This window comes from Pecten maximus, chromosome 19, assembly GCF_902652985.1.
Source record: "Pecten maximus chromosome 19, xPecMax1.1, whole genome shotgun sequence".
Taxonomy (NCBI): Eukaryota; Metazoa; Mollusca; class Bivalvia; order Pectinida; family Pectinidae; genus Pecten; species Pecten maximus.
Window position 1 is genome coordinate 618,505 of NC_047033.1, and position 21,401 is coordinate 639,905.

Genomic DNA, 21,401 nt, shown 5'->3' on the forward strand with positions numbered 1-21,401 from the left:
GGTTAATCTGATCCAGGTAGTTAATACATTATTAATAGATGTTGTTCCATTCCAATTATTAAAATAATTTGAACATTTTTTTTTTTTAAATTATAACATCTAGAAGTGACATCTAAAGAGACATGTGAACTTTTCCTGTTGATTTATAGGGCAAAATTTATTTGGTTATAAACCTAACTCTTAAAGCCTCTCTGTTTTTGTTTATATAAAATATATATATCTGGCTAAATGCCATAATCTCCTATAGGTATATATTCATTTATAGATGATTTCCATTAAATCGGCTCAGATGTCAACAATTGATACGTAAAGTACTATATGTAATAAACATCTAAAAATAGAACCTGAACCAACCCTGTGTGCTGAGTTACATCCCCGCATGATAAACGTACAACCAAGGGTTGGATTATCCAACACGATAAGTTTCACTGCCAATTTATGGTGGCTTTTACCTAAAATCATGTTTTATTTTTGTCTAACAGACACACGTTGACTATGATTTTGCCCACTTTTCTTTACTCTCGTGGTATAGCTCCCAGAACATCCGATCAACTTATGGCTTCTAATGGTTGGCTTTGATCACCGGTCCGCCATTCTTCAAAACAAACCAGTTTGCGTGTATACATGTGTATAACATATAATGCTGTGGCTCATTTACATACAGAGAGTGAAGCACAGTATTAGAGATTTTTTGTAATCAGTGGATAGTTTCTCGGTTTTTACTGCAATTATGTAAAACTGTCCGTATTATTTCTCACATCAAATCATCATCAGGGTGTATATTCTACCATTCAACATGTTTATGTAATTCTAGCATAATTTATATGTTACAAAAACATAGAGAGGCTTTAAACCGGTTTAGGATTTTATAAACTCAGGAAAGTTATATTAATTTGAGAATCGGTTTAGGAATTTATAAACTTCAAGTTATATTTATTTGAGCATGGCAATATTGTGGAAATCAAATGAGTTTTCTTCTTGGGCTTGAAAATCAAAATATTATATTCTGCAAGTTACTACAACTGTTTTGGAGGTTTCTGTGCACGTTTGATTCCGTTTCTGGGACACATTCATGATTTAGGTCAACTCTATAACATTTGGAGCTCAGCTTTGCTTTTAATTACTAGCTCCCTTTTTTTTCTCTCTATTTTTTTTGACATACCGGGTGGTATACCTCACTCTGTAGCAAAATTATTATGTGGCAGCTATTTGATTTTACTGAAGTTTGACACTAGTGGCCTCGTATATTCATCTGTCAGAATTATCCCAAAATACATTTTCTTCCATGTTGTCAGAAATATCCCAGATTGATCCTCTGTCCTGAATCCTTATCCTACCCATAATGCATTGCAAACTGAGATTCCCACAATTAATCGGATACGTTCCTGCCAATTAGTCACTGCTAAGTATTTCTCCTGTACACTTGCATTGTTATATCTTTTCACATGATTTAAAAAAATTAAAAGAAACAAAAATGAGTTTTTCCGGATATTACATACAAGCAAGTGTGTATCAAAGTTAGAACTTGTTGATCCTGTACACTCCCCACCTCTGTGTACACAGTCACTTCACTGTTCATATGTCTGAGGGCGGTAGCAACGTTTATTACATTTTTACCAGTGAAATATCAAAAATTATTCATTCTATAAAAGTGATTTTTTTCACTAGTGAAAAATATCATATTTATCACTAGTGAAAAATATCACTTTTGCTGATTTGACCAATCAAATTAATGTTTAGAAAATACCAAAATAATTGACCAATCAGAAAGCCCGACATATATCTCAGCACCTGGACAGGGGGAACTACATTTTTTGTTTACAAATGATCGCTGTAGGCCTAGTTAGCATACGGGGTAGGTTTTTCGTTGATAAAAAATGTAATAAACAGAATATCTAACAGTGTCTTCAGTAATACCAAATATATTTCACTCGTGTGGCTAATATTTAGATATTTTTCACTCGTGAAAAATATCAAAATATTAGCCCCACTCGTGAAATATATTTGGTATTACTGAAAACACTGTTAGATATCCTCTATTTATTTACATGTATAGCATTTCTAGGTGGTTATATTATATATTATTGAACCTAAATGAGAGTAAAAATAAAAAATAGAATACTACATACTGTAATTATGTGTTAATTGGAATTATATAATAATCATGGCTATTAATGTCGTGTTTTTAGTATATTAAATAGGACATTAATAATTTTGTATTAATTATTATAGGAATGTATTGCATGTCTTAATCTGAGAATCATTGAATGTGTATTGTGACATAAGCTGGAAGTAAATGTTATTGTCAAGCAACAAATTTGTTTGCCATGTTTCCAGGAAACCATTGATCTATTTCCTCAGTAACTTGTCTCCGTAAATATATTTCTGTCTCTGTTCGATATCGGCTGAATGTTTTTAGAGAAGTTTCCTATCTTACGCATGTCATTTTCTGTAAAGTTTATAAACAAATGATTAAAAAAACAATAGATTTGAATGTTTATGATATTGTCAGTATTATGAGACTAAATCACATATAAATTATATCATTAACTATGCTCGGAAAATAATAAGTTAAGAATGCATGATTGATAAAGAAAATTTACGTTGGTGTGTCATCAGTGTACAGAATGAAGGAAGTGGTTTAGTCATTTGTGTGGAATTCTCATGTGGTCGATAATCAAATGGCTCCAATACTCCGTTAGATTTATCAATATTAATTAATAATCCATTGGCTCCAATACTTGGTTAGATATTTATCAATATTAATTGGTAATCAAATGGCTCCAATACTCTGTTAGTTTTACCAATATCAATAAGAATATAGTATATACAGTTACTGTAGTATTCTAGTATTTACAGGGAACACAAGTTTTAATTAAAAAGTCTTTGCCCAGATGCTCAATTTAGTTGTCATTTATCCTAAAGGGTCTGGATCAATCAATATCAGATATGTCAGGTTAATTTTGTCTGCTATCCTTAACAGCATATAGGTGTACAAGAAGCATGGCAGATGTATTCTGCATATGGCTCAAAACCTTTTTGACTTAATTCTTTAAAAGAAAACCAACAAAAACAAAAACAAAATCTCATTAATATATTTTTGCTGGCTGTGTGGTTTCATATTATTTTCAAAGTGACATTAGTGTTACCTTGTAGTGATGTCGCTTTGACCTTAGTTTGACCTTGTGACCTTGTGTGTATTGGTGTAACTGTGACTAGAAGCTAATTTGACCTTGTGTAATATATTGATGTTACTCTGATCAGGTTTGACCTTTTGACCTTGTGTGGATTGATGTTTTATTGTGACCTAATTTTACCTCTATATTATGTTGCTGCATCCTAGGTTGACCTTGTGTATATTGATGTTACTTTGCAGACCTAGGTTGACCTTTTGATCTTGAGTTTGTTGATGTTACTGTGACCTGGTTTAACATTTGACCTTTTGTGTATTGATGTTATTGTGACCTGGTTGACCTTTTGATGACATGGTTTAACCTTTTGACCTTGTTTGTATTGATGCTACTGTACTGTGGTTTGACTTTCCTTTTTTACCTTGTATATATATTGATATTGACCTGTTTTACATTGTTTTATTGTCACTGTGACCTACTTTTACCTTGCATTGATATTACTGTACACGTGACCTAGATTTACCTTAACTGATGTCACTGTGACCTGGTTTTACAGCTGATTGAGGACACAATGACCTTACTGGACATCCTGTCAGTGTGGGACGTGGAGTCCGATGGAGGGTGGAAGGAGATGGCTCGACTTGGACTTAATCTCCTCATCCTGTTTGCCAAACATCCTAATCTCGAGGTAGTGTATATATGTATTGATATTAATGATCACACCAACACAAATTATTGTATTTATTACTGGGCTGATCCCAACTTCTTTAGACTAAATTATAAAATTATTGTAAAAATAAATTGATAATAAGTCATTGCAGTATTGCCTAATTCTCAGTTCAATACGGAAAGTATTCTCAGACTGAATAATAAATTATGCGATAAATCATGATTACTATACAATGAAGGTTATTTGTAAGAAGTGTAAATAGAATTTAGGTCCCCAATCCTTCCTCTGTCTATAGGGTGTTTTGAAACATTTTAAACAAATAAAAAAAGGAAAGAATATGATAAAACAGTTTTTTTGCATGTTGACATTGGCTATTAATACAGTACAAAATATGATGTGTTCCACCGCAAGTTTTTTTTTAAAGTTAGACAGAATGTATCAATGATTATGTTGTTTCATCAAATTTTGGCCCTGGATATCATCAAAGTTCTTTAACATAAAATGTTTTCATTAGGTATCGAGCATTATTGGATTAAAGGAAAGTTCCAATACTAATAAAAAAAATTCCCTCAAATCCAATAATTCTTTCTTTTGGAATATTTTCAGTTATATTGGGATGTGTCTGATTTGTACACCCTGTGGATCCAATATTTTTGTGGTAAATTCATCAACTTAAATAGAAGAATGTTTTATGTATGAAAAATCTGAGAATGTCCATTGTTGTTACAGCTGTGTGCTGTAGCGACGGCGAAGCTTCACAATCTAGTCCAGACGAAGCTCATCTCCAGCTCTGCTGAGGCGTCCTACATCATCGGTAACCTCCACACCATCATAGTAAAAGCTGTCACAGGTAGGGCGATAATTCAAATGTATTCATAGTTTGTTATATGAGGAAAATGAAAAGTATAATCACTGTTCAGATGTTGAAAAAAAAATTGTCAGTAATCACTAATTAAGGATATACATAATCTACCTGATAATCTACGTATCTTTCTAAAGTTCAAACAAAGACAAAATAACCATTGTTTGATTCTATTGTTTTCTACTTTGCCAGAGAACACTGACAACTACTCCTTTCTGATACCTGTACTTAAGGCCCTCATTGACAAGGCATTTGACCTTTTGAACCTTGACCTCCACCTGCCAAACTTGCCCCCAACTGCAAGAAGTCCGACATTTTTCGATGATTTCCGAGCCTACTGTCTCACTGAGGAATGGACTGTCTTTGTGGAGAGTTACGTATGTACAATAGTTACACGACAGGGGAGATAATCCATCATCCTACACATGGATCATGCTATAACTGTAGACTATGTCTTGTATTATGGTTGATATAAGTCATCATTTCTTATATCTTATTTCTTAAGCTAATTTAAAGATAATGACCCTATAGAATTAATGATGGATTTCTGTATCAAGTGTTCAACATATTGATTTTAAATATATATAATATTATATAGATATAGATCAGTCATGTAAGTATATTATATCCTCAATTGATCTGTGTTTAGGCGACATCATTAGTTGAGAATGTGTGTTACAATTTCAGGTGAATCCTCAGATGAACCATTTTGTGGAGAATACATTTGGTGACATCGAAATGGCCACAAAAGACTTCTGGACCGAGTGTGAGGAGGCCATGATGGTTAACATGCACAAACGAAATCGCGAAAGAGGAGACAGCAAACTCAAATTCCAGGTACGAATCTTCAGGGTAACTTAAGTTTATAGTATAAGGGTGTGATGATGTTAATCATATATAAATTGTCTGATCTTACCTTGTAGGACTATCGACTTATTGCTGGATAAATACAATACATATTACCTTGTAGGACTATCGACTTATTGCTGGATAAATACAATACATATTACCTTGTAGGACTATCGACTTATTGCTGGATAAATACAATACATATTACCTTGTAGGACTATCGACTTATTGCTGGATAAATACAATACATATTACCTTGTAGGACTATCGACTTATTGCTGGATAAATACAATACATATTACCTTGTAGGACTATCGACTTATTGCTGGATAAATACAATACATATTACCTTGTAGGACTATCGACTTATTGCTGGATAAATACAATACATATTACCTTGTAGGACTATCGACTTATTGCTGGATAAATACAATACATATTACCTTGTAGGACTATCGACTTATTGCTGGATAAATACAATACATATTACCTTGTAGGACTATCGACTTATTGCTGGATAAATACAATACATATTACCTTGTAGGACTATCGACTTATTGCTGGATAAATACAATACATATTACCTTGTAGGACTATCGACTTATTGCTGGATAAATACAATACATATTACTTTGTAGGACTATCGACTTATTGCTGGATAAATACAATACATATTACTTTGTAGGACTATCAGCTTATTACTGGATTATTACATTACATCGTATTACTCGATAGGACTATCGACTTTTTGCTGGATAAATACAATACATATTACTTTGTAGGCATATCGGCTTATTGCTGGATAAATACAATACATATTACTTTGTAGGACTATCAGCTTACTGCTGGATTATTACAATACATCCTATTACTCGATCGGTAGGCCTATCAGCTTATTGCTGGATCAATACAATACATCTTATTACTCGGTAGGACTATCGGCTTATTGCTGGATCAATACAATACATCTTATTACTCGGTAGGACTATCGGCTTATTGCTGGATCAATACAATACATCTAATTACTCGGTAGGACTATCGGCTTATTACTGGATCAATACAATACATCTTATTACTCGGTAGGACTATCGGCTTATTGCTGGATATATACAATACATCTTATTACTCGGTAGGACTATCGGCTTATTACTGGATCAATACAATACATCTAATTACTCGGTAGGACTATCGGCTTATTGCTGGATAACTACAATACATATTACTTTGTAGGACTAGCTATCGGCTTATTGCTGTATAAATACAATACATCTAATTACTTGGTAAGACTATCGGCTTATTGCTGGATAAATACAATACATCTAATTACTCGGTAGGACTATCGGCTAATTACTGGATATATACAATACAATACAGAATACATTATTTTTTTTTTTTAATAAAGTCACACTTACTAAACCTGACACGACATTGGTGGCTGACAGATGTATAAACACGAACAGCTGACAACATTATAAAAGTTATAAGATTGATCTGTGCCTGTGACATGCTATGTAAGAGAGAGTTTTCCCTACATATCTATCATACATTAGGCATACTCTGTCCAACATGGCAAGATATGAGAGAAAAAGAAGCCTTTTGTCTTGGAAGTTAATTGTCATTTAGATTTAATGCTTAATGTGATGTTTATGTCTGCCTAAGCATTGGACCACATAAAGGATTTACGATGCATATTTTCTGCTTTTAATTGACATATAATGTGTGATGAAGAAACATGCAAAAGTACGTTTCTTAAACTTTAAATATTATGCAAGAAATGTATGTTGAAAGCCAGGCGGTGATTATAATCATTATGATAATAATGAGCTAAATTAAATGGAAAACATTAGCTAATATCTCCTTAAGTATGATTATGAAAATAAAAACAAAACAATGTACCACGGTGGTAAGGTGTTTTTTAATTAATTTATTCAAATTGAGAGTCGTTTCCCCGAAAACTGCACATAAATTTTTCACATGTCTATTGGATATTATGATAGATTCTATGATTTAGAAAATTATATGACAACATAAAAAATTATCGTTTTTAGAGAATAATATGACAACATAAAAAGTCATCGTTTTTTTTACAGAGTCAGATTATGGAACCATTTAAAAGCAAAACCTCACATGAAATACGTAGGTTTCAAAACATCACTACACAGCTCCGAAACCAACAACTTTCCACCCTCCGCCACTGGAGAGCTACACGACATTTCTTCACTGGGGAGCGGGGAGCTTGGGCAGACAGGTTAGTACTGAGAGACTGTAACGACTATATTTCTCCACTGAAAAGGGGACCAGTTAATCGGTGGCCTAACAGACAACTATCCTTTGTTGTCATTTTAAAATCCTATCTAAATATATTTTCTCAAAAGCTCCACCTATCAGTCATTGGTGAGCTACACCTCAGGAGGGGTAAATGTATCATACTTAAATTGATTTCCATTCTTATTTAAAAAAATATTTCCCAGGACTTGTATTTTTAAATAGTTTTTTTTATTTCATTGACTAGAAACACTTTTTGATGATTATTTTTTAATTGTGTTGTCTAGAAACATTGCTTCCCAGCATTGGAAACTGTCCAACCAGGAGAATTTCTCACGTATGAAGGTAAAACTAGTCCAGAACCACAACTTCGACCTTCACATAGAGGCTGCTATGTCACGTGATAATCTAGGTAAGATGAACTGATAATCTGGGTAAGATAAACTGATAATCTGGGTAAGATGAACTGATAATCTGGGTAAGATAAACTGATAATCTAGGTAAGATAAACTGATAATCTAGGTAAGATAAACTGATAATCTAGGTAAGATGAACTGATAATCTAGGTAAGATGAACTGATAATCTGGGTTAGATAAACTGATTATCTGGGTAAGATAAACTGATAATCTAGGTAAGATGAACTGATAATCTAGGTAAGATAAACTGATAATCTGGGTAAGATAAACTGATAATCTGGGTAAGATAAACTGATAATCTGGGTAAGATAAACTGATAATCTAGGTAAGATAAACTGATAATCTGGGTAAGATGAACTGATAATCTAGGTAAGGTGGACTGATAATCTAGGTAAGATAAACTGATAATCTAGGTAAGATAAACTGATAATCTTTGTAAGATAAACTGATAATCTGGTTAAGATAAACTGATAATCTAGGTATAATAAACTGATAATCTGGGTAAGATAAACTGATAATCTGGGTAAGATAAACTGATAATCTTTGTAAGATGAACTGATAATCTGGTTAAGATAAACTGATAATCTAGGTAAGATAAACTGATAATCTGGGTAAGATAAACTGATAATCTGGGTAAGATAAACTGATAATCTGGGTAAGATGGACTGATAATCTGGGTAAGATAAACTGATAATCTGGGTAAGATAAACTGATAATCTGGGTAAGATAAACTGATAATCTTTGTAAGATGAACTGATAATCTGGTTAAGATAAACTGATAACCTAGGTAAGATGGACTGATAATCTGGGTAAGATAAACTGATAATCTGGGTAAGATAAACTGATAATCTGGGTAAGATAAACTGATAATCTTTGTAAGATGAACTGATAATCTGGGTAAGATGGACTGATAATCTGGGTAAGATGAACTGATAATCTAGGTAAGATAAACTGATAATCTGGGTAAGATAAACTGATAATCTGGGTAAGATAAACTGATAATCTAGGTAAGATGAACTAATAATCTGGGTAAGATGGACTGATACGTTCATTTCCAGAGTTTATTACATTTCACTAATGATCCTTAGTGTACAATTTCACTAGGCTGCAGATGTCCTGCTTTTAATTTCCGGTATATGGACTTGTCACCTTAGTTTACGCAGGGCTCAAAGAAGATATTTTTACCAGGTGGCCTATTTGGCTACCAAGTCATAAAATCTAGGTGCCCATTGAAAAAGTCGTCTGGCCTAGTTGTCGTAAATATGAAAAAATAAAACTCTTTTTATAAATTAATTCTTTTGGTCAGTGTAGCATCTCTGTAACTTTTTCAATTGTGAACATCATTTTAGCATTGACTGCAAGCTTTGAAAGATTGAACCAAATCCCAAATTAACACAATTTTTTTAGTGGCTATGCAGGCGCCTTATAGGTCAACAACTGGTCGCCAATGTTGAATTAAAGCGCCATGGCCACTAAAATAGGCGCCACTTTGAGCCCTGTTGTGATTGATTAAGAGCATAAAGGTAATAGCTAAACTTTAAAGTATGCCAACTTATTTTGAATCATTTAACATGAAACCAAGAAATATCAGATCTGACAGACGTTTGGTAAACAAAATTTGTAAAGAAATCATAATATATATTCATCTGTCGTGGTAAGTTTAATTCTGGTTTGGTTAAGTCATCCAAGACAACCCCCTACCACAATCAGCTCAGACTAACACCCATCATACTCGGCTTTTGTCCATCATGTTGTGTGGTATGTCCATAAACAATTTGACATCAACTTCTAAAAATATAACCAATAGCAAGAGGCCCAATATAATGATATTGAGCCAGTAGCATGCTGGGACAAAGGGCTAATATGTTTGTTCAAATGAACAAACCTAGGTCTTGTGTCAAGGACTGTTCAAATGAACAAACCTAGATCCTGTGTCAAGGTCCCAGGGGTGTTAACTAAGCTATAGTTTAAAAACAAAGCATCTACCAGACTAGTATACATATTGGAACTCATGTGACAGGTAAGGCCAATCAGCCTCGTGTTTAAGATTCATCAGAAATGTTTTATTTTGATACAAAGCTTTGACTGAGAGGTAAATCAGACATTTAAGTTGTAAAGATTGATAAGAATTGTTTTCACTACAGGTATTAACGAGACTGATGATTCAGAGCAGTTACGGCGTCTGAGTGTTGCTAAGGAAGCCCTGGTATCTAAGGAAAACATCGCCGATGACACAATCACAGATGAGGAATGGAGTGTCATCAGTTCTCAAGGGTAAAACCATAATGATGTGAAATAATAGGGGAAAACGCATTCCTGTTAAGAATGGAACCCGGGTCTTGTATGTGATAAGCCATTGCTCCACTGTTCCTCCTGAGTCAAACAATCGTGCTCCATCAGCCGAGTGACGGACCATATTTAACACAATATATAAGCCACACTGACCCGATCCTTTTAAATAGCTCCCTCTATTTTTCCTGAGATTAAGCAAATCTTATCCCGAGAATCTCGACACCACCACCGTTCGATTTTAGTTAGTTGCCAATTTAAAGAACAGCGGAAAACATATTCCTGTTGAGTAATCTGTTAGGATTTTAACCTAGGTCTCCGGCGTAATAAGCCATGACTCTACCTGATCCTGAGCCAAACAAGTGAGACACTATCAGCTGAGTGACAGAGATTGTGTTTAACACTATGTACAACCCCCACCAACATGATCATTTTACATTGAAGTATCAAAGTACCCTGACAGTGAATAATCAAAGATGTATCTGAAGTAATCAATTGAAGATGAAATGTTACTTAGAATTGTCATGAACATTTACTTTCTTTTCTTATTAAGATATTCTAGGAAGTTTTGCATGAAATTTAATTTTTTTTCTTTCTATATTTAGATATTCACTGCAGGCTGCAGTTTAGAATAATTAAATGTTTTTCTAGAACTATTTAAACCTGTGGTTAATGCAGAAAGACCAAATGAGCCTTCATTTCTTTAATTTTGAAATGTTTCAATAGAATCTCTTCTGTTTCTATTTAATATATTTTACGATGATCTGTATTTCAGACCAAGTGAACACAACGACAAAGAAAAACTTGTCCATTCTGAGGAGTGTGAACTTGTGACCTTGGTTGACGTTATCAAAGGTCGTTTAGAGGTTACCACTACACATGTGTATTTCTTTGACTGCAGCTCTAACAAAGAGGAAGGTAAGAGTGACCTCCCCTTAGGACGTCTATATCTGTTATGAATCATCAGTTAGACTTTTATCATTTATTTAATGTATTCCAAATGATAATTACGATAAAACCCACACTAATGCAAACTACTGGCCTAAGAACCTGTGTTAATAGATGGAGGAATACAGGGTATTCAAGTTGAGAGGCTTGTCCTTCATAATTATATGTACTGATTGTATGTATGTTACTCTATACTCACTGAATGGCTACTTAATAACATCACCATGATTTATTAAACTTTCTTAATAACTGTATTGCAAAAACGAAGACATACAAAAAAATTTATATCAAAAAGATATTAAAAAGAAAAAAAAAGGAAAATTAAAAAACTATTGTAGGATTATCCCAATAAACAATTGATTTAACCCCTTCAAGAAATGGATATAATGTATACAATACACATTTATGTAATCCTCTGATACCGCTTCATATTCGATAATTTGGTTTTATACAAAAAAAATGTTATTCCGTTTGCGTTCATGCTTACTTATATTAGAAATGTACATGATGTACATTCATATAACAATAATTACAATGATCAAACCATTGTTAATTATTTCTGGACGTGTCACCTGTATAAACACATGAGCAACATCTCTGTAGTGGAAGAAATGCAAGGTGTTTATCAAACAGTCAGTGTGTAGAATTAGTTCCAACACAAATCCATTATCTTTATATTCATGTTGTATGATGTTAAATTACCAAACAGTTATCACTGTCTATAGGAGTGTCAATGTATTTTTGAATTTCAGGAGGTGAAGACTTCAAGTGGGCCGTGTCAAAACTGAGAGAAATCCATTTCCGTCGCTACAACCTGCGTCGCAGTGCCTTAGAAATGTTCCTTGTGGATCAAACTAACTATTTTTTAAATTTCCAGCCAAAGGTCAGTTCCTCTATCAATCTGTAAAATAATGGAGACAAAAACCCAATATATATCTCATTCATTGCCTTTAAACTTCACCTTTTTATGTTAAAAACTTATTATAACTGTTTAGTTTATCAACCATTCTTTTCTTTTATCGCAATGGGAAATGTAATCATTAAACCCCATCTGTCCTTCTGGCAGTCAGTTTTTCCATACTTTTCAATGTGTTGATCTGTAACTTTAGTATGTGTAGCTACAGATTAAGTTTGAGTTTCAGGGCTTTTGGGTCAAGGTAACTGTTACTATTTTGAGTGGGGACAAGTAAATTTGGGACATGCATCTCTTTAGCAACACCCAGCATGCTTGTTTATATAAATTATGTATATGTTTATATCAAATTAATTTCTTTTCTGTGGTTTTGAGGAAATTCTATTTATATATTGTAATTTTGTCACCATACTTTTCTTTTGTTTCACAGGAAATTCTAAATTATATACTTTTGTATTGAAGGAGAGATAAATATGCATGGTTGTATAATGTATGTGTTACAGGTACGAAACAAAGGGAGAGATAAATATACATGGTTGTATAATGTATGTGTTACAGGTACGAAACAAAGGGAGAGATAAATATACATGGTTGTATAATGTATGTGTTACAGGTACGAAACAAAGGGAGAGATAAATATACATGGTTGTATAATGTATGTGTTACAGGTACGAAACAAAGGGAGAGATAAATATACATGGTTGTATAATGTATGTGTTACAGGTACGAAACAAAGGGAGAGATAAATATACATGGTTGTATAATGTATGTGTTACAGGTACGAAACAAAGTATACAGCCGCATCCTTAGTCTCCGTCCACCAAATCTCATCTACTTTGGATCACGATCTCCGGCTGAGCTGCTCAAGTCATCTGGTCTGACACAAGTATGTCATCTCATCTTTTATTTTACAAAAAAGAATGAAACAAAGTTAAACTATATCACTGTTATTGGCCTTGTGGCCGGACAAGATCTTATGTATGTGGAGAAAACGCCAGTTGTTGGGCAGGTGACCCCCACATACATTTCCGCATTCTATTGATGTGTCGAACTCAAAAAAGTGAAATGCAATATCCACGGCGACATTAAACAGGTATTGGTCTTCATTGAAACAATAAAGATTTTGAGAAGCTTAATTATGATTCTGTAAGTGTGAACAAATTGTTTTATCTGTGTTTTACATAAACATGAGATGAATCGTTCATTATAGGAGGGTGAATTCACCAGTTAGTAATATGAATCTTTGATTATAAGAACATGTGCATGGAATTTCATTTAAATTCAATTAAAATAAAGCAAATGTATATTGTATCCTTTAACGAACAGAAACTTTTCGTGGAAGTTTAAGTCTTAAACCTCAGTTTCCATGTATCCAATTTTGCTGATTTTGTCCTGTTACAGAAATGGGTGCAGAGGGAGATATCTAACTTTGACTACCTGATACAACTGAATACGATCGCAGGCCGGACGTACAACGACCTCAGCCAGTACCCTGTGGTAAGGAATCCAGAAATTTAGATTTATTTTGATCTCCCCTTTACACCTTTTTAGTAAGATTTATGAGGCCTACTGTTGTTAGGGTTACCAGTGTAAACAGTAATATCATTTTGAGGTCACATATGAGGTTGGAATTGATAATTGTGAAGTTTCATGACAACACATTAGACTGTTGACACAGCTTTAAGTTTTTGAAGGCATCCATGTTGATTTAGACACATAACTACAATGTTGATTTCATGTATACTGAGCATCCTGTTGATTTAGACACATAACTACAATGTTGATTTCATGTATACTGAATTTAAAGGATTTTGAAAACTGTATTAACATTCACTTTTCACAAGCTTCATGACATTTACTCGTCATAACTGAAAACTTACTCAATTTTCTCAATTCACTATTTCAGACACAAACAGTGTTAAGAAGAAATAATGTTTTGTGTTCTATTGGTAAAAAAAAATTTAGTTCCTTTATTAAAGTTTGATTTTCAGAAATCCTTTTCATTCAGCTTTCACCGGGCTAATATCATGTAATTGAAATCAAACTGGCTCAGTTTACATTGTACATTATACTTGATGGTCAAATGAATAAATAAAGCAGGTTGTAGGGGTTTTAATGTTCCACCAATGTATTTCTTATTTCTAACTTACTTCAGTTTCCTTGGATACTGAGTGACTATACCTCAGAAACGCTGGACTTGGACAACCCAGAGGTCTTCCGAGATTTGTCCAAACCTATTGGAGCTGTGAACCCAAAGAATATAGAGTGTGTTAGGGAAAAGTAAGTGATGTTAATTAAAACCCACAACTATTGTGACCTGAGTGTCTTGTAAGGCTCACACCATTTTGTCTGTGTGTAGTTGGTGCTGACACCATTTTGTCTGTGTGTAGTTGGGGCTGACACCATTTTGTCTGTGTGTAGTTGGTGCTGACACCATTTTGTCTGTGTGTAGTTGGTGCTGACACCATTTTGTCTGTGTGTAGTTGGTGCTGACACCATTTTGTCTGTGTGTAGTTGGTGCTGACACCATTTTGTCTGTGTGTAGTTGGGGCTGACACCATTTTGTCTGTGTGTAGTTGGGGCTGACACCATTTTGTCTGTGTGTAGTTGGTGCTGACACCATTTTGTCTGTGTGTAGTTGGTGCTGACACCATTTTGTCTGTGTGTAGTTGGGGCTGGCCCTTTCCAGGGTTAGGTCTGTATTGTAGTCATTATTGTTGGCAGCAACTTTTCTAGTGGCAAACAAAACAAAACAAAAGAAGTTCAGGACGGAATGGTGAGATTATCAATAGTACCATTCAGGATGTAAGGTTTGATAACTGTCCAATGTTAGATAACTGTCCAATGTATTTAAACCCCGAGGACAGATTCTACATTATACCCAGGACCAGAAACATTGTTTTTCTTGATGCAAATCAGATTCATTATTCTACTCTTGCCTAAAATGTTTCTGATCTTAACAGGACAATGTTACTCGTTGATTTGGTAAACGGAGCTGTATAACAGGACAATGTTACTTGTTGATTTGGTAAACTGAGCTATATAACAGGACAATGTTACTTGTTGATTTGGTAAACTGAGCTATATAACAGGACAATGTTACTTGTTGATTTGGTCTTTAAAAATGGAGCTATATTTGTTTTAGGTTTGAAACATTTGAGGACCCGTCGGGCGTGATCGAGAAGTTCCACTACGGTACTCACTACTCTAACGCGGCCGGCGTGATGCATTACATGATCAGGATGGAACCTTTCACTGGATTACATATACAGCTCCAGAGTGGCAGGTAGGGAAGTGTGGTTATCTCCCCTTGTACAGTGTGGTTATCTCCCCTTGTATAGTCTGGTTATCTCCCCTTGTACAGTGGTTACCTGTCATTGTACAGTGTGGTTATCTCCCCTTGTACAGTGGTTACCTGTCATTGTAACAGTGTGGTTATCTCCCCTTGTACAATCTAGTTTCCTCCCCTTGTACAGTGTGGTTATCTCCCCTTGTACAGTGGTTACCTGTCATTGTACAGTGTGGTTATCTCCCCATGTACAATCTAGTTTCCTCCCCTTGTATTTTTAGCCCACCATCATCAATTGTTGGGCTATTCAAATCGCCCTGCGTCCGTGGTCTGTCGTCAGTTCGTCCCTCCGTCCATAAACAATTTTTGTTATCGCTATTTCTCAGAAAAAACAGTAGGGATCTTTCTCAAATTTCATATGTAGGTTCCCCTTGGTGTCTAGTTATGCATATTGGATTTTGGAACCATTCTGAAAACAACATGGCCGACAGGCAGCCATCTTGGATTTTGACATTTGATGTTTGTTATCGCTATTTCTCAGAAAGTACAGAAGGGATCTTTCTCAAATTTCATATGTAGGTTGTCCTTGGTCCCTAGTTATGCATATTGCATTTTGGGACCAGTCGAAAACAACATGGCCGACAGGCAGCCATCTTGGATTTTGACAATTGAAGTTTGTTATCGCTATTTCTCAGAAAGTACTGAAGGGATCTTTCTCAAATTTCATATGTAGGTTCCCCTTGGTCCCTAGTTATGCATATTGGATTTTGGAACCATTCTGAAAATAACATGGCCGACAGGCAGCCATCTTTGATTTTGACATTTGATGTTTGTTATCGCTATTTTACAGAAGGTACTGAAGGGATCTTTCTTAAGTTTCATATGTAGGTTCCCCTTGGTCCCTCGTATTGCATTTTAGGACCAATCTAAAAACAACATGGCCAACGTACAGACAGTCATTATCACTAAATCTCAAATTTCATATATAGGTTCCCCTTGTTTGAAAAGTACTGGAGGGATGTTTCTCAATTTACACAGATTAGTAAGAGGAAGGGAAAAATAGAGAGAAGATCAATCTGACATGGAACCTATAAAGATCATTCAATGGTGGGCGCAGAGATCCCTCAGGGATCTCGTGTCTGGTTATCTCCCCTTGTACAGTGGTTACCTGTCATTGTACAGAGTTGTTATCTCCCCTTCTACAATGGTTACTTTCGCTTGTACAGACTGGTGACCTCCCCTTATGCTGTAAAATTACCTCCCCTTGTACAGACTGGTGACCTCCCCTTATGCTGTAAAATTACCTCCCCTTGTACAATCTGGTTACCTCCCCTTATGCTGTAAAATTACCTCCCCTTGTACAATCTGGTTACCTCCCCTTATGCTGTAAAATTACCTCCCCTTGTACAATCTGGTTACCTCCCCTTATGCTGTAAAATTACCTCCCCTTGTACAGTCTGGTTACCTCTCCTTATGCAGTAAAATTACCTCCCCTTGTACAATCTGGTTACCTCTCCTTATGCTGTAAAATTACCTCCCCTTGTACAATCTGGTTACCTCCCCTTATGCTGTAAAATTACCTCCCCTTGTACAATCTGGTTACCTCTCCTTATGCAGTAAAATTACCTCCCCTTGTACAGTCTGGTTATCTTCCTTGTACAATCTGGTTACCTCCCCTTATGCAGTAAAATTACCTCCCCTTGTACAGTCTGGTTATCTTCCTTGTACAATCTGGTCACCGCCCCTTATACATATTTATATTTTTCATTTTTACAAATTTCAAGACACTATTCTTTATTATATTATATAGAATAGAATATGTCATATGTTATTCACTCAAGAAAATAGCTGCAAACCTAAGAAACACATTTTCTTCATGTACTAGGTTCAAGTGAAACAGCAGCTGATTGGCTGAACTAGTTGTGAGACCTTCAGTGGAGGGAGTGGATGTTATGAATAGAATCTAATACTCCTGTTCATTCCAGGTTTGACGTAGCTGACCGTCAGTTCCACTCTGTGATCGCTACATGGTCTAGTCTGATGGACAACCCTAATGATGTCAAGGAGTTAATCCCAGAGTTTTTCTACCTACCCGATTTTCTAGTCAATAACAACGGTACGTCTTAGATATCCTAGATACTGAAAACATACTTCTGGACTGCTGAAATCTTTACATATTGATGGTCGCAAATTAAAACAGACTAGAAGCATGATGAATTACCAGGGTGCTTACCATAAAAAACAGCAGGGACTTGAGTTAGTGTAATCATAATTAGAAGATGATACATCACCTGACATTACCACTTAGGTTTACAGGTAAGAGTTCTAGGTTTACAGGTAACAGGGTTCTAGGTTTACAGGTAAGAGTTCTAGGTTTACAGGTAACAAGGTTCTAAGTTCACAGGTAACAAGGTTCTAGGTTTACAGGTAACAGGGTTCTAGGTTTACAGGTAACAGAGTTCTAGGTTTACAGGTAACAGGATTTTAGGTTTACAGGTAACAGGATTTTAGGTTTACAGGTAACAGGGTTCTAGGTTTACAGGTAACAGTTCTAGGTTTACAGGTAACAGGGTTCTAGGTTTACAGGTAACATGGTTCTAGGTTTACAGGTAACAGGGTTCTAGGTTTACAGGTAACGGGATTTTAGGTTTACAGGTAACAGGATTTTAGGTTTACAGGTAACAGGATTTTAGGTTTACAGGTAACATGGTTCTAGGTTTACAGGTAACAGGGTTCTAGGTTTACAGGTAACAGAGTTCTAGGTTTACAGTTAACAGGGTTCTAGGTTTACAGGTAACGGGGTTCTAGGTTTACAGGTAACAGGGTTCTAGGTTTACAGTTAACAGGGTTCTAGGTTTACAGTTAACAGGGTTCTAGGTTTACAGGTAACAGGGTTCTAGGTTTACAGGTAACAGGATTTTAGGTTTACAGGTAACAGGGTTCTAGGTTTACAGGTAACAGTTCTAGGTTTACAGGTAACAGGGTTCTAGGTTTACAGGTAACATGGTTCTAGGTTTACAGGTAACAGGATTTTACGTTTACAGGTAACAGGATTTTAGGTTTACAGGTAACAGGATTTTAGGTTTACAGGTAACATGGTTCTAGGTTTACAGGTAACAGGGTTCTAGGTTTACAGGTAACAGAGTTCTAGGTTTACAGTTAACAGGGTTCTAGGTTTACAGGTAACAGGGTTCTAGGTTTACAGGTAACAGGGTTCTAGGTTTACAGTTAACAGGGTTCTAGGTTTACAGTTAACAGGGTTCTAGGTTTACAGGTAACAGGGTTCTAGGTTTACAGTTAACAGGGTTCTAGGTTTACAGGTAACAGGGTTCTAGGTTTACAGGTAACAGAGTTCTAGGTTTACAGTTAACAGGGCTCTAGGTTTACAGGTAACAGGGTTCTAGGTTTACAGGTAACAGTGTTCTAGGTTTACAGGTAACATGGTTCTAGGTTTACAGGTAACAGGATTTTACGTTTACAGGTAACATGGTTCTAGGTTTACAGTTAACAGGGTTCTAGGTTTACAGGTAACAGGGTTCTAGGTTTACAGGTAACAGAGTTCTAGGTTTACAGGTAACAGAGTTATAAGTTGACAGGTAACAAAGTTCTAGGTTTACAGGTAACATGGTTCTAGGTTTACAGTTGACAGGGTTCTAGGTTTACAGTTAACAGGGTTCTAGGTTTACAGGTAACAGGATTTTACGTTTACAGGTAACATGGTTCTAGGTTTACAGTTAACAGGGTTCTAGGTTTACAGGTAACAGGGTTCTAGGTTTACAGGTAACAGAGTTCTAGGTTTACAGGTAACAGGATTTTAGGTTTACAGGTAACAGGATTTTAGGTTTACAGGTAACAGGGTTCTAGGTTTACAGGTAACAGAGTTCTAGGTTTACAGGTAACAGGGTTCTAGGTTTACAGGTAACATGGTTCTAGGTTTACAGGTAACATGGTTCTAGGTTTACAGGTAACAGGATTTTAGGTTTACAGGTAACAGGGTTTTTGGTTTACAGGTAACGGGGCTCTAGGTTTACAGGTAATAGGGCTCTAGGTTTACAGGTAACAGGGCTCTAGGTTTACAGGTAACAGGGTTCTAGTTTACAGGTAACAGGGTTCTAGGTTTACAGGTAACATGGTTCTTGGTTTACAGGTAACAGGATTTTAGGTTTACAGGTAACAGGGTTCTTGGTTTACAGGTAACAGGATTTTAGGTTTACAGGTAACAGTTCTAGGTTTACAGGTAATAGGGTTCTAGGTTTACAGGTAACAGGGATTTTAGGTTTACAGGTAACAGGGGCTCTAGGTTTACAGGTAATAGGGTTCTAGGTTTACAGGTAGCAGGGCTCTAGGTTTACAGGTAACAGGGCTCTAGGTTTACAGGTAATAGGGTTCTTGGTTTACAGGTAACAGGATTTTAGGTTTACAGGTAACAGGGTTCTTGGTTTACAGGTAACAGGATTTTAGGTTTACAGGTAACAGGGTTCTAGGTTTACAGGTAACAGGATTCTAGGTTTACAGGTAACAGGGGCTCTAGGTTTACAGGTAACAGGGTTCTAGGTTTACAGGTAAGAGAGGTTTAGGTTTACAGGTAACAGAGTTCTAGGTTTACAGGTAACAGGGTTCTAGGTTTACAGGTAACAGGGTTCTAGGTTTACAGGTAACAGGGTTCTTGGTTTACAGGTAACAGGATTTTAGGTTTACAGGTAACAGGGTTCTAGGTTTACAGGTAACATGGTTCTAGGTTTACAGGTAACAGAGTTCTAGGTTTACAGGTAACAGGGTTCTAGGTGTACAGGTAACAGGGTTCTAGCTAGGATGTACATGATTAATGAATTGATACTACATCAGCCTGTGTCAGCATTGGGTAATTTAAATTTTTACTATAAACACATGTTAATTTATGTTGTTTTGGTATATTTTCTTATTATAGCAAATTCTAGTATTTGGTGTTTATTTTGGAGAAAACCATGAAAAAGGTTTGGAATTTCTCGTGATCTGTTTTAGAGTGTTACAACTGTAGCAGATGTTGGTGATTATGTGATGTAATGTATAGAGAGAGAAGTGTAGGTTTACACACTACAATAGTATCAAAAAACATCCTTGTCAAGTTGACTGAGAGTGTTGACCAATTTACTTGTTGGTATGGATGACATTTGGTGAACAGAATTATTTGTATTATGGATAGAAACTTGTTTTCAATCTTTGACATGCTTTTGTATTTAATTTCTGTTACAGAATTTGACCTGGGACTTCTTCAGATATCAAGAGATCGTGTGAATGATGTGATTTTACCAACCTGGGCTAAGTCTCCAGAGGATTTTATCTGGAAACACAAGCAGGCACTGGTGAGTACTATTGTAGAGTTTGAATTTCGTGGGGGAAATATTTCATAATTGTCTTGGTCGGAAGTAGTTCGCAGGTATTACATTTTTGTGAAATACTAGCTTGTAAACATTCTGTACCAGTAAACATTCTGTACCAGTAAACATTATGTACCAGTAAACATTCTGTACCAGTCAACATTCTGTACCAGTAAACATTATGTACCAGTAAACATTCTGTACAGTATACATTCTGTACCAGTAAACATTCTGTACCAGTAAACATTCTGTACCAGTCAACATTCTGTACCAGTAAACATTATGTACCAGTAAACATTCTGTACCAGTAAACATTTCCATACATTTATGGGTATATATCAATGTTCACTGGGCTGTAATTATTTCCATACATTTGTGGGTTTATGTTACTGACAGCCAATATAACAAAAT

At 35.4% G+C, this 21,401-nt stretch overlaps 1 protein-coding gene across 1 annotated transcript in view; it reads left to right on the plus strand.

Annotated features, from left to right (window-relative positions):
• LOC117318205 (neurobeachin-like protein 1) overlaps positions 1 to 21,401 on the plus strand; it is a 152,254-nt gene that overhangs the window by 102,096 nt on the left and 28,757 nt on the right. Inside the window, exons 34-48 of the mRNA XM_033873240.1 lie at positions 3,688 to 3,819; positions 4,531 to 4,651; positions 4,856 to 5,040; positions 5,351 to 5,500; positions 7,603 to 7,760; positions 8,065 to 8,189; positions 10,339 to 10,468; positions 11,259 to 11,401; positions 12,184 to 12,314; positions 13,123 to 13,230; positions 13,746 to 13,841; positions 14,500 to 14,624; positions 15,490 to 15,630; positions 17,619 to 17,749; positions 20,866 to 20,975. Of these exons, the coding sequence (XP_033729131.1) occupies positions 3,688 to 3,819; positions 4,531 to 4,651; positions 4,856 to 5,040; positions 5,351 to 5,500; positions 7,603 to 7,760; positions 8,065 to 8,189; positions 10,339 to 10,468; positions 11,259 to 11,401; positions 12,184 to 12,314; positions 13,123 to 13,230; positions 13,746 to 13,841; positions 14,500 to 14,624; positions 15,490 to 15,630; positions 17,619 to 17,749; positions 20,866 to 20,975 (1,986 nt within the window). The remainder of the gene's footprint in view (positions 1 to 3,687; positions 3,820 to 4,530; positions 4,652 to 4,855; positions 5,041 to 5,350; positions 5,501 to 7,602; positions 7,761 to 8,064; positions 8,190 to 10,338; positions 10,469 to 11,258; positions 11,402 to 12,183; positions 12,315 to 13,122; positions 13,231 to 13,745; positions 13,842 to 14,499; positions 14,625 to 15,489; positions 15,631 to 17,618; positions 17,750 to 20,865; positions 20,976 to 21,401) is intronic.